The 13760-nt window shown below is 45.6% G+C and overlaps 1 protein-coding gene across 1 annotated transcript in view; it reads right to left on the bottom strand.

The window, feature by feature from the left end:
- The window catches only part of LOC146197527 (pleckstrin homology domain-containing family M member 2-like), a 49986-nt gene that overhangs the window by 32635 nt on the left and 3591 nt on the right, over window positions 1-13760 (bottom strand). Inside the window, exons 3-4 of the mRNA XM_084599418.1 lie at window positions 12407-12641; window positions 2910-2972 (exon numbers count right to left, since the gene is read on the bottom strand). Coding sequence (XP_084455544.1) covers window positions 2910-2972; window positions 12407-12641 — 298 coding nt within the window. The remainder of the gene's footprint in view (window positions 1-2909; window positions 2973-12406; window positions 12642-13760) is intronic.

The raw sequence follows: 13760 nt of genomic DNA on the forward strand, positions 1-13760 counted from the left end.
TATGGACAAAAGGGAGGGGGGGGGAGGGGTTAGATTTTTCAAATCTAAGCGCATCCAGTCATTCCCCCCCCCCCCCCTCCTTGGGCATTGTGATCATGAAGAAAGGGGGTGCTTAGAATAGAGTAAATATGGTCTTCTTCTCTTCCCAAAGAAAAGAATGTCGTCGATCGATCGTGTTCACAACACCCTCTTGCCTTCAAGAATCTGAGACATCTGCCGTTGGAAATATTTCAAAGCAGTCACAATCCCAAATGGCAGCCGGAGAAAACAATGATGACCAACCGGGCTTAAAAAAGTGTTGTACCCTTGTAACTCAGGAGAGAGCTTGACAGGATGAAAACTCGACGAGGCATCCAACTTGGGAAAAAACAGTGGCATTGCCAAGACCAGGACATTGTTTGACTGCGAGCAGCATATCGCATTCCCATAGAATGACTTTGTTGAGGTGGGTCAGATCCACACAAATATGTAATCACGATTAGCCTTTGGGATCACAACTAGTCCAGCGCAACAGTCTGTAGGTGAATCAACGCGACGAATAATATCTTCAGGTTCCCGCTTGTCCAACTCCACCTTGAAAGCATCCCAAAGTGCTAGTGGCAGGTGTTCAGAAATGGTTCATGAGAACAGCGTAGCATCTGGTTTCACCCCGAATAGTGCAGGCATCTGGAAGAGTTCCTAGTCTTTGTCTTTGCATAAGTCCCAATTTGGGATGCAGCTCCCAGGAAGGCTGTGGAGCCTCTTAGAAGTGGCCAAGTAACATGCAGACACCCAAGACTTTAATCGCTAGGAAGCTCAGCAGAGGAACTGTGTTTGCTGCTAGCATATATAGTGTCTGCTTGACAGACTTGCCATGCCACAGCAGAGTAGCACTGTAGGTTCCCAGAACTGGCAAGATGTTGTCGCCTGGCCCTCCAGCTCACCCTCGAGATCCTGAAGCTAGGCAGGAATTCCAGGAAACCAACTCAGAACAACTGATACTTTGGCGCCTGAGTGTACCTTGAATGATAAAGGCCATCCATTGACGAGAACTTCAATAAACTTGGCATTCAGGCGACAGCCCTCCGCGAAAGCATGAAGCTCCAATGAACTCACCCAAGGTTTTCGTTTCTGCTTCCTGCAGGCTTTTTTATTAATGCAGACGACTTTGAAGTGACCACTCTTGCTGCAGAAGTAGCAGGATATACGACAGAATGGGCACTCTGCACGCAGATGCGATGAACACCCACCGAACGAATAAAGATGAGTAGGCTTATCGACTGACGACAGCTTCTCTTACTGCATTCGAGTAATGTCCACATCAAGCAAAGATGATTCTACTGAGTCGCAAATCCTGCGCTTGTTATCAGCATCGTCTTGCTGGCATGCCTGAGTCAACATCTCTAGCAAAGATAACTTTGCACTCCAACAAAGTTGGTCTGAAAGTTTACGGTCGAGCAAACCGATGATGAAGCAATTTCTAACAAACCCATTTTCTATAGCAGATGGCATATAGGTGCAACATACTACAATTGTACGGCACACAGTGAAGAAAACATCCACGATCTCACCCGATAGCTCCGTCCGACAGTAGACGAGAGCAGACTCGTACAAATCACTGTGCGGGTGAACGAAATGGTCGGCGAACACCTTCTTAACAACTGATATGTCCTTGACTGTGTTCTCTTGCAAGCCAATGTAGTAAACCATGGAATGCACCTACACTTTTTGTGTAACATTGGAAAGCATAGTTACATAAGAGAAGTCTTCGAACTGCAGGAGCCATGAGGGCCAGGTACTTTGACTATCAAAATGGAACGGCGGCAGCGAGCGTAGCATTTTGGCAAGTAGGGACACAGCAGAAGCGGCGTCCATGGCGAATTGGATCAATGGCATTATGATAACACTTCTGACACTACGCTGCAAGGCATGCATTTGTAGCATGCATCAAGAAAGAACGAGCCACGCACCACGCCACTCAGAGGGGCAGAGGATCCCCTGAGTTCGCTCATACCGGCTTATATAGTGAGGGAAGCAGTGGTACCACCCTGTCACACACGCATACACTAAAATTAATCTTACAAAAAAGAGCTTTTTAAAGAATGGGGCTGCCATTCTATGATCATGAAGTGTCCAGTATGCATGACCTCCTACAGTTTTCAAGCCATCCATATCATTTTTGTGAAATGGGGGTTCCAAATATACACGCAAAATTTGCAGATTTTTCTCACTAGCAGAAAATAATGAGTACCTGACAGAGCTAGGCTAATTCATGTCAAAGTCTATGCACAGCATGTGCAAATGGTAGTAAACAGACAAAGAAAAATGAAGCAGTTGAATGCTTTGCAAAAGGTTACTTAGGCTAATTCATGACCTTGCTTAACGCAGATATCTGGGCAAGTTGGTAGAAATACATAGCTAACAAGAACTCTAAAAACACGGGAAACACAGAGTACGGACAACTGAGAGGATAGGGACACAACTGGCGCTCCTGTTGTGTTTATTTTTCCACGTTCTTGTTAGCTATATGACTGACACAACCCACCTACAAACTAAACGCGTCCTTCTCAGAAGAGGTCAATGAAAGTAATCCTAAGATGAATGACTTGATATTCATGAAGCAGGCTCCAGATAATTCTGAACGTAGTAGGCATGAAGAAAGTCTGGCACAAAACCAATTTGGTGTGGAGACACCCCACAGGATGGCACAAGAAGGTTGAAGCTTTTACTAACTTATCATTACACACATTTTTAGCTCCGAATGAGCACAAAGGCCAATTTAGCAGACCTTTTTCAAGTCAATATTTAATGCATGCAAAACGGCTGTCCAATATTTTTCACATCACCTAGGGTCAACAGCGCTGGGTATTTTGCACCAGGCTTGCAGGAGAAAGAGACGAGAGTTACAGAAGTACATCAAAGTCAAATACCTGGTTTAACTTGAAAGGAACAAATTCCAATCCTGACACCAAGGTAGCAAGCAGCTCCAAGTACTGCAAAGAGAAGTTAAATGAAAAATGTTGAGCAAAACATGGGCAAGTGACCCATCAATCTCTGCATTCCTTCCCAATGAGCAACATGTATTATTATGACAGGTCATCAAATTTACAACATGCTCTAACATCCGTTTAAAAATTTGCCAAGTCACCAAGCCTCTACGCGGAATGCAACATTCTGCGACTGCAGTTTGTGGTATGCTCTCCATGGCCATTCAGCTCTCCTGGAACAATAGCACAGACTCCTCATTTATCCACTTTGTTACGGCATTCTGCGTGCTCCTGTGCACAAAGCATACTAGGAATTTGAGGAGCAGCTGTCAACATGGAAGCACTAGTTTGCGCTGCTGCAGACAGGGAACCTCTCCCGTGCAAACACGGCACATGGCCAGCTTGGTGGCAGAGAATAGCTCATCTTCCCACACAGCCCTTCGTTTTTTTTGGTCAACACTGCCAATGCCAACACTGCAGAACTGGGAAATGTGTGCGCACTAAAATTTTCCAGCCTCATCAGTACGTCATGCACAGAGTTCAAGCCTACCATGTACATAAGTCATAACAAAAAAAAATTTAAGGGCACTTAAGCTCAGTCTCAAGGGCATAAAGCGATAGCGTAAATGGATAAACTCAGCAGCCTGGGATCCCCTCTGCCTATCATTTCACAGACGTGGACATTGTTTTGTTTTATTGCGAAAGCAATACTACGCAAGGTCTAACCGCTCGTTGCGTGGTCCTTGGACCCCTTTGCCAGAAGAAGAAGAAGAAGGAGAAGGAGAAGAACAATGCTCGGTCACCGGCAGCTAATGCTTTCGCTCCATATTCGGTTGAGCAGCATTGACAGTGTTGAACCCTTCTCATTTTTTTACTGGTTACTTTTATTTTAACCTGATGTAGGCCTCGCTCTGCAGAAAATGCACCGTACTGAGCACTGTCATTGCTGTCGGCATTGTGAGTGTAAAAAATCATGGGCATGGCTCATGGCTCTGGCAGGTGGTAGTTCGCAGGTGGTATGTCCTGGTACTGATCGGTCAGCAGGTTGTTTGACGTCAGAAGACCCCATGACATAACAGGAGCTGCTAACCAGAGTCTCCACTTTAAATTGGGAGGGTGCGAAGGGAATTCAACCTTTTAAGACCCGTGCGTGGCATGTAAGACACACTACTCTTAAGCCACACAGGTAGTTACAAGCGGAGCTTTACAGATATCCATATCCGGCAGTCTTTCACACATTTGGGTTGCTTCCAACTATATGCTAGAAGTAGAAGAGCATGTATGCGAACAAGGGTCTACATGGAAAGTTGCAGGTGGGAGCCAGTAACACTACCTCGTCATACCCTGCAAAACGGAGCTTAAGTGTACCCTCTCAATTATCTTTTTTTGTTCCTTACAAGACACACAAGAACTACCTTTAACTAAGTCCATCGAACGTGCCTCAATGGTGCAGGGGCAGGGCGTCTGAACAACAGCTTTTAAGGCGAGAGCCTTTAATGGCTCGTACTGTCGTTCGCAGAGGGTGTCACACTTTGCAGCCACCCTATGTCACGTGATGTCACCCAAGATGATGGCCAACATAGGTCAAGGTAGGCCACCCTGGGCCCACGCCCTCAAAGGGATACGCTTTCGTTACATAGGAGGCGGTAGCTGGCAGCTAACATGGCTGAGCACTAACTGGACATAGGGCTTCCTGACATTGTTTGGCAGGAGCTGCCAACACGGATCTCTCCGTTCATACGGAAACGTGATATCACAATCAGCCTGTCAAGACCCTTGCATTCGCATTATCCCTAGGCCACGCAGGCACGTTCATACGTCTCGATTAGAGCGGGGCTTTATATGTTGGCTGGTGGCTTATGCCATCGCGTCATACCGATCAAGGCGTCCGTGCGGCGCCTTTCATTTGGTACTTCCTAGACCACCGCACCACACAGCCTAGAGAAGCAGATGCAGTAATACCAGGAATCAGCGAAGTTTCAAACAAAGGCTTTCGCCTTATCGCACTTAAAAGGTCCAAAGTGCCACACAATTTTCTTTTTTTTGATACAAGGCTCTACCATTTCCTCCTCTCATTTATTAGACATCACGCATACTAGTCACTGGTGTGCAGTGATGGGCCAATCCTTTGTGGCAAAGACTGCGCTTCAGCACTGGTGGCTACCGAGACATCAAGCAAGAGTGTGTGAGCGATGCTTGGTTTCCACTGACGGTTATCACATCTCATTACCAAGAAATACCTGTGGCACTTGTCTACAGTGGCATGCAGAATAAAAACACAGAGCTTCACTCTCACGGATGTTTTCAGAAAATATTTATATTACGTCACTTTGTCATGTCCTGCAGAATGGGAACTGATGCCAACTATACCTACTACAGACAAAAATTCTAAGCGCTCGCTTTTTTGCGAAACACTGCAGAAGTGGTGGCAACTGAGAATTCCTTGGCATTACTGTGTTCTGTTATGTGGCTTTGACGGTTCCAAAGCTATTTTCTTTTCCTAAAGACATCAAGCATCGAGACAAACGATGGCTTCTCAATGGATTTATGCCAGCAGGCTCTCTAAACAAAAATAACAGCGATGTTAACTGCTGTTGTGCTCATTGCTGGAAACCTGGGGAGCTACAGAGGAGAGTGTGACTGCTAGAAAAACATTTACAAAAGCACTCAGCAGAGTTTGGAAGCTCAATTATTATTTACTCTGCACTAGAACTGAATAAATGAATTAAAAAAAAAAGAGTTACAGAAGGTAGGCAAGTAAAAATGCAAATAAAAGAAGCAGCGATCTCCACATTTATCTGGCAGCAGGGATCAGGTGTGTCCGTAAACTAGTCATGCAGAACAACTGCATACATGTCTCAGCTAACAGATGAACATAGTGCAGGTCCCCGTAACCCAGACTGTTAACCCATTCGCTGCCGCGTGAAGCGCGCGCGGCCCGTCCTCCCGTACCGCCCATTTTCGGCGCTCCGTGCTGAGGAGCTCTTCTCTCGCATTCCTGCTTCGGTTGCAAGCCGTTAGAGTAAAAACGAAAACTGAGATCATGAAAAAGAAAAGAACTTTATTCGATCTAGAATCCCAAGCTTGAAGCATTCGGGCATGTGTAGCGCGACTCCACACTTTTCGCACTCCCACCGGCTCTCACTTTTCTTCTTTTTTACTTTGCACACTTGGCATTGCCTTGAGGGGTTTTGTTTCACTGGATTCGGCGGGATCTGTCTTGGAAAATGAGCCCACTCGGCTGCTTCCAGACGCATGGGAGATGGGCCGGCTGTCTGGACCCCTCGTCTGCGGTAGCCGAGAGCTGCGGTTTCCTCAATGATTTTTTCGGCAAGGCGGATTTTCCAGTCAGTGTAGCTTCCTTTTTTCCCGCATTTCTTGGCTTGCAGAACGTAGGCGTTGTAGACAGCTATGTCAAGAATATAAAAAAATATCTTCTTATATCCTCTGGCATACCGCCGCATAATGGGAAATGATGCCAGCTGCTGGTCTTGGCGGTCCACGCCTCCCATTCCCTTGTTATATTCCACTATAACTTTAGGTTTTAGCACAGGCTCGTTACCTTTGTGCTGTCTCTTTCCAGTTTCAATGATTTCTGCCGCACTGTGGCAAGTTGAAATCACTGTGACAGGTTTTCGGTCCTGCCACTGAAGCGCCATGATTCCATGAGAAAACATGGTCTCACACTGACCTTTCTTCAGACGCAATCCTTTGAACTGTTTGGGCATGTTTTTTCGGTTCAGTCGCACCGTTCCCACTGCATTGGAGCCACCATTTTTGATCGCCAAGAAAAGTTTGGGTGACGAATACCAGTTGTCCAAGTAAATGGTGTGGCCGTCAGCGAGCCTATCCCCAACGAGGTCAATGACGACAGCTTCACTGCACAACATTGAAGAAGTCGCATCTGACTTCGTGTTTTGCCCGGTGTATATAGAAAAATTCAGGCAATAACCACTGGATGACTCGCACAGCTTATAAAACTTGATCCCAAAACGCGCACGCTTGGAAGGATTGAATTGCACGTATTGCAGGCGTCCGCGGAATTTCATGAGACTTTCATCAACAGCAAGGCCTTCTTCAGCAGAGTACGCACTTTCGAAAGCTTTCAGCAGATACTCAATAACTGGACGAAGCTTACGGAGCCTATCATCAGAGCTTGTGGCTGCCGCACTACAAAAATGAAGATATTTTGACAGCTGCCAAAACCGCTTCCGTGGCATTACTTGTCCAAAAATTGGGGTACTGATCACACTCCTTTCTGACCAGTACGCGTGTATCGAGCTTTTTTTTACTTGACTCATCAAGATACATAGCGCAATGTAGAGCTTCACCTCTGCTGTTGTTGTCGGGAACCACACAGGGTCTGGCTTTGAAAGCTGGGTCTCTCTTGCAAAATCGTTTGTGTACGCGCAAACCGATTCCCAGATCTCATTATTTAGTAGAGCATTTAAGGATTCTAGAGGAGAACTCGCGCTTGTCAGGGCCCAATTCATGCGCCTTTTCAGCCCAGGTGATCCCGTAAATGGAGCTCTTCTTACTTTTTCGGCACTGTCGTTGTCTTTCCAAATCCATTCAACCATTTTTGGACGCTTAGCCGTCGATGCGCGCGGGCTGTCTTCATGGGATTCTGGCTCAGAACCACTGTCCGGGTCGCTGTCATCCTCGGACATGTCCTCGGATAACGGTTCAGACGAGTCATAATCATCGTTAGACATGTCGTCGCCATCACTATCGAAGAGAACGTCCAGAATTTCCGCGTCAGAAAGGCCGCGTCGAGCTCTGCGGTGCGCCATTTTTTGGAGGGGTCAGCGGTGAACAAAACACAAAAAAACTTGAAAAAAAAACAAGTTCTAGCACTGGGACGTGCTGCCACCTGTTGCACAAACAAACAAGTATTTTTCTTGGATGGATGGATGGATGGATGGATAAGGCTGAACCCTTTGAATCGGGCGGCGGCGCCACAGGCCGCCTAGCCGTGAATAGTAATATATAGTGTGGACCTATTCTTGCCTTCCTTTCAGCCACCAATCAGCTAACCTTCGTTTGGTTATTTCTACCCTTTTAAAGTCTATTTTCCCTTCATTATCCCTAAACCCCAATGCTTTGGCTAAATCTGGCCCATTGCCTTGAACTATAGGGCGGAGCCCTTTACAGGAAATTATTAAGTGTTCAGGCGTTTCCTCATCCTCCCCACACACCCTGCACAGCGTGTCTATCTCTTGGTACTTGACTCGGTACGTCTTAGTCCGCAATACTCCTGTCCTAGCCTCGAACAACAATGGGCTGCCCCTAGAATTATCGTAAATGTTTTCTTTGCCTATTTCCTGCTTGAACGTTCGATACATTTCTAATGCTGATTTAGTCTCCATCCCTGTTTTCCACAGACCCCTCTCCGTTTCCTTAACCTTTTTCTTAATTGATAATTCCTGGCTGGTCCCCCTACTGCTGTCCAAATATTTGTTTGCCAATTTTCTTGTCCGCCTTCTCCATCTTGTGTCAACATTCCTCATGTAGAGGTAGCTGAAGACTTTCCTAGCCCACCGCTTTTCTCCCATTTTTCTCAATCGTTGCTCAAACGCTATCTTGCTGCCAGCTTCCCTGCTCTCAAAAGAAGACCATCCCAGGTCACCCTGCACACCTTGGTTTGGCGTATTCCCATGAGCTCCCAAAGCAAGCCTACCCACCCCGCGCTGTTTAATTTCCAACCGTGCTCGGACCTCTGATCTCATACACAGGACTGCGTTGGCAAAAGTCAGACTAGGAACCATCACCCCTTTCCAAATCCCTCGCACCACTTCATACCTATTGTAATTCCAAAGCGCCCTGTTTTTCATGACGGCTGCGTTTCTACTTCCCTTAGCTGCCACATATTTTTCATGCTCCGTTAGGTATTCAGCTCCAGTATTTATCCACACCCCAAGATACTTGTACTTATCCACTACTTCCAGCATGTCCTCCTGTATCCTATGTTCGCCGGTCTCATTATCATTAAAAAATTACAAGCAGCGCCATCTACTAACAGCTTTACAAAACACAAAATAAAAAGCGGCCGTCGTTTCGCCGGCTTTGGTCATACCGCCACCGCGCGCAGCCCCGGCGATTCGCCGGCTTTGGCAGCGAATGGGTTAACAAAGCGACCAGATCACACATATCGAATGCACATGTATTCCCGCACATCCATGGTAATCTGTTAATGATGAGCGGTTTTAATGAATTCCAGTTGAGTAATGCAGGACTAAAGCATGGTTATGCTCTTTTAGTTCGAAAGCACTCATACGATCGTCAGAGCTGAGCAAAAACCTTGCCTGTGCCTCGCTGGTGGTCACAGCAACTGTGACGCCAGCCATTGTTGGGCCGTCAAATCAGTGAGTGGGATGAGAGCATGCACAACAGATACCCATGTGTGGCAGGACCTTCCTACCTGCCGCGTCTGGCATGCCATATGCTGGTATAGCATCATGAACAGACCTCCATGTGGCCCCAATTTTCCCTTTTTTTGTGTCAAAATTTTGCTTTCCATTTAGCATCAAATCTGCTAGTGAAGGCATAGGCTAGCTTGCAACAGGGATTTGATTCGACAACTGTATGTCGTGCATACAGATGACTAACACTGTGTCAAACTTTGTGTTAGTTTCCCAATGCTAAATCACCAAGCAAACCATGTCAAACCATGCCAAACAAAGCTTTCACGTGCTTTAACTGGTTTAAGCGGCTAATTTTTTTTTTCTAGCTCTGTCTTTCTTTTAAGCGAACCACAATTACTTGCTTGACAGCAAGAACTTTTTTCACTGCAGAAGCAGTAACTGCATCAAGGCACATTGTTCTCTCATTTTCCTTTCAAGTAACAAAGCAATCGTGCACATGGCAGCCTTGTTTAACATGACATGAGGCTAGCAAGGGCTACTAAATATGTTTGTTTGTTTTTTTGAGAGGTATTACATGCAATTAAATGCCAAATAGGCAATACCCACATATGCACAGGACACAAGAGCGACAAGGCGATCATAAAAGCCATGGTGTTGACAAACAGCACTTCAATATAAAAAAAGGGAATATGCGAACACCTACACACAGTGCTACTTGCACCACGGCCAGCCATGCTAGTTCTTTACTTGGCTGCTTCAACCATAGAGTTAATACAACGAAGACTAGAGCGAAAGCGACGGCGGCACTCCCATTTAAACACCCTCCACTCCTTTGCTAATCGCGTTCGCAGCCACAATGGTACTCCTCGCATACACATACAGCTGCGTACAGCCAGTGCCCTCTAGTTCTAGGTGGCATTGGCACAGCTGATGAAACGATACAAAATTATCGCAAGTACACTTTTATCAGCTTTTATATCACTTAAATTTTACAACTGTAGAAAAATAAAATGTGAAAGCATTTTTTTATGATCTTTAATGCTTCATAGGATGCTGAAAATCCTCCAAGGTAGGCTGCAGCAGTATGTGGATCGGGAGCTTCCGGACGTGCAAGCTGGGTTTTGCAAGTGCAGAGGAACTAGAGACCAGATTGCCATCCTTCGCTGGATCATGGAAAAAGCAAGAGAGTTCCAGAAACCCATCTACTTCTGCTTTATTGATTATACGAAAGCGTTTGACTGCGTAGATTACAGCAGATTGTGGCGAGCTCTCCAAAAGATGGGAGTTCCAATTCACCTCATCTGTCTCCTCAGGAATCTGAATGAAGGGCAAGAGGCCACAGTCAGAACTGAGCATGGTCTTACTGATTGGCTTCCGATTGAGAAAGGAGTGAGACAAGGCTGCATACTGTCGCCCTGCCTATTTACCCTATATGCTGAGTGCATCATGAGGAAAGCCGGTCTCGACGAGTCTTCAGCTGGAGTGAAGATTGCTGGAAAACGAATCAACAACCTTAGATACGCGGATAATACCACTTTAATGGCAGAAAGTGAAGTGGAACTCAAGAAACTTCTGATGCGCGTACAAGAAGAGATTGAGAAGTTTGGGCTTGAACTGAACATTAAAAAGACAAAGATCATGGCGTTTTGCCCTATCGAGTCCTGGAGCATCAAGGGAGAAGAAGTGGAAGCTGTGACAGATTTTCTCTTCTTTTGCTCCAAGATTACCCCGGAGGGAGACTGCAGCCATGAAATTACGATACGCCTGCTTCTGGGAAAGAGAGCCATGGCTAGCCTTGACCGCCTAGTAAAGAGCAGAGACATTACACTGCCAACCAAGATCCGTATAACTCGTGCTATGGTCTTTACAGTTGTGATGTATGGATGCGAGAGTTGGACTGTGAAGAAGGCTGACCGCCGAAGAATTGACGCGTTTGAACTGTGGTGCTGGCAGAGACTTTTGAGAGTTCCTTGGACGGCCAGAAGATCAAATCAGTCAATATTGTCGCTCATAAACCTTGACTGCTCATTGGAGGATCAAATTCTAAAGTTAAAGCTCAGCTACTTTGGTCATCTGATGAGAAGAGAGGAGTAGCTGGAGAAAGATTTAATGTTGGGAAAGGTTGAGGGTCACCGGAGAAGGGGTAGGCAGCGAACGCGATGGTTAGATGGCATCCTCGAGGCGCTGCAGATGAAGTTATATGATGTTAGGAAAATAGTGAGAGACCGGAAAGCGTGGTGTGATATGGTCCATAGGGTCACGAAGAGTCGGACACGACTGAACTGAATGCTTCATAGATCCACTTTTTAGAGTATTTTGCACGAGTTGCTGCGGGGCTACGAGGCTTACGAGGGCAATGGCCGCTTCGGATTTTCGAACAGCCGCTGCCATGCAATACGGAACGGTACCGGGGTGTACTTGGTATCTGTCGGTGTGCGGTGATGAGGTGACGCACCTGTTGAAAACTTTCAGGGATTGGTGGCGCAGAGCAGCGATGCGTGCGGATTTGATCAGAGCTCGACGCGAGTGCTGCTGCTCTGGGCGACGCCACCTGGTGGGCTCCCACATAAGGGTACTGGGTTCAACTCCTGTATCACTACAATTTTTTTTTTCTTCAGCACAATAAATTTCCTTTACATTCTCACATGACATAAGGACGTTTTGGTCATGCTGCACCTTGGTAATCAAAAACTATCTGATCTTTCAGTCACATTGAATTCCGTGTAACATCATGAACATGTAGACCAAAGAGGAATTGAGTTGTGACATCATCACTGTTGTACTGTGTGATCGTTGTGAAGTGTTTGAATTAGCGACATGAGGCCATGTGGTTCTGATGTGACGACCCTCTTGAAATATCCAGATTTTCGCGACAATCTGCAACAAGGTTTGCTCCAGGTCATCCATTCTGACATTACCACATTAAAATGCAGCTGATCATTGCCGCAGGGCACATGACAGCTTTCTCTTTTCAAAAAGATTTGATCTGGCAGTGACACAATGATAATGAGACCAACTAGTCTGGATAATACTAAACAAAGAAAAGTATGAACTGCACTGTTTTATTTTACTTACCTGTGGTTCTCTAAGGAGGGAGCTGTGCGAGTAGCCTTTTCGGAGGAGCCGTAAGTTCTGGCGAAATGAGTGCATGTAGCTTTCCAACAGTCCCCCATTTAGGCTAGTCAGAAGCCAAGCACGGCCATATCCAAGGTCTGTTGACACTGCTGACAAGGAAGTGATGTCTTGCTGTGCTGCAGGGTGCGTGAATTTGCGTACCCAAGGCCAGTATCCCCACTGAGGTTCTTGCAGGCTAGGCAGAAAACACAAAGGGAAGACAATACAGTTGCACGATGATTTTTAAAGGCATTCTTCAGAACCAAAAGAGTGTAAAAACAAAAAACTATGAATACTCTAGAGAATGCACACAAGTTTTGGGTTCAGAAGACATAAAAAAGATAATATTGCACTAAGCCACCATTGCAATGAGTACCGTTTCTTTAATCTTGCTGTAAGAAGAATGCTACTGCATAGTTTCAACAATAAAGATGGTCTTCACAAGGCATGAAACTGATAGAATTCTGAAGTCAATACAGAAATATGTGAACTAGAATTTGCACACCTGTATGCATTTATTATGCAAAGCAGGAATGAAGGGTCTGCATGACAGTGCTTGACTGGAAGATCGGTTGCCCTCATGAAACAGCTGAAAAAAGTCAGCAACTGTGGTAAACCGCTAGAGCCCAATTTCAACAAATAGTTCATAGAGTCTACACTATTGGACAACTATGCTTGATGTCCTGCTGCAGACTCTGTAATAGAGACCCACCATTAGGAGAGGCCTGAAGATACAAAAGGAGATGTGGTAATGCTAAAAAATAGCAAATGCTTTGCCTGCAGGCTCAAAGTATGATAAATTTGTCCTGAGATTTAGATAATATTTTGTTAAAGAAGCATTCAGAACCTGCAAATTCATTTTTTTTTTCACTATTTTATTTTTTACATGTCAAGTTCTTGCTATTCCCACGCCCATGTTCTTAGCAGTTTTGAGAAGGTGGCATCAAGCAAAGTGACCTCGAACAAATCTCCTGTCACATGTTTTGGAGATTTGGGCTCTGAAGATATCAAAATACCAGCAAAAGACTTCGGACCAGCATCTTTCACAGTATTGCACTTCATTCAAGGAATATAAAGTAACAAAAGGCCTCAGTAAACACCACTCACTATTCTCTTTTATGCGTTAACAAACATGCCCTCAACTTGATCATAATGGCACTTGTTTGTTCAGAGATTGTTTTAAGGTCCCCACCTTGCTCTTCCCAACTTGAAGGCTAGTCAACCTGCCTGAACTGGGCAATAATTACAGCAGATTACTGCAATCATGCTAACATTGCTAGTAAGTGCCTATTGCACGACAGCAGCATTGCATTCC

This window comes from Amblyomma maculatum, chromosome 3 (genome assembly GCF_055883805.1).
Source record: "Amblyomma maculatum isolate TAMU_Amacu chromosome 3, ASM5588380v1, whole genome shotgun sequence".
NCBI classification, from domain to species: Eukaryota; Metazoa; Arthropoda; class Arachnida; order Ixodida; family Ixodidae; genus Amblyomma; species Amblyomma maculatum.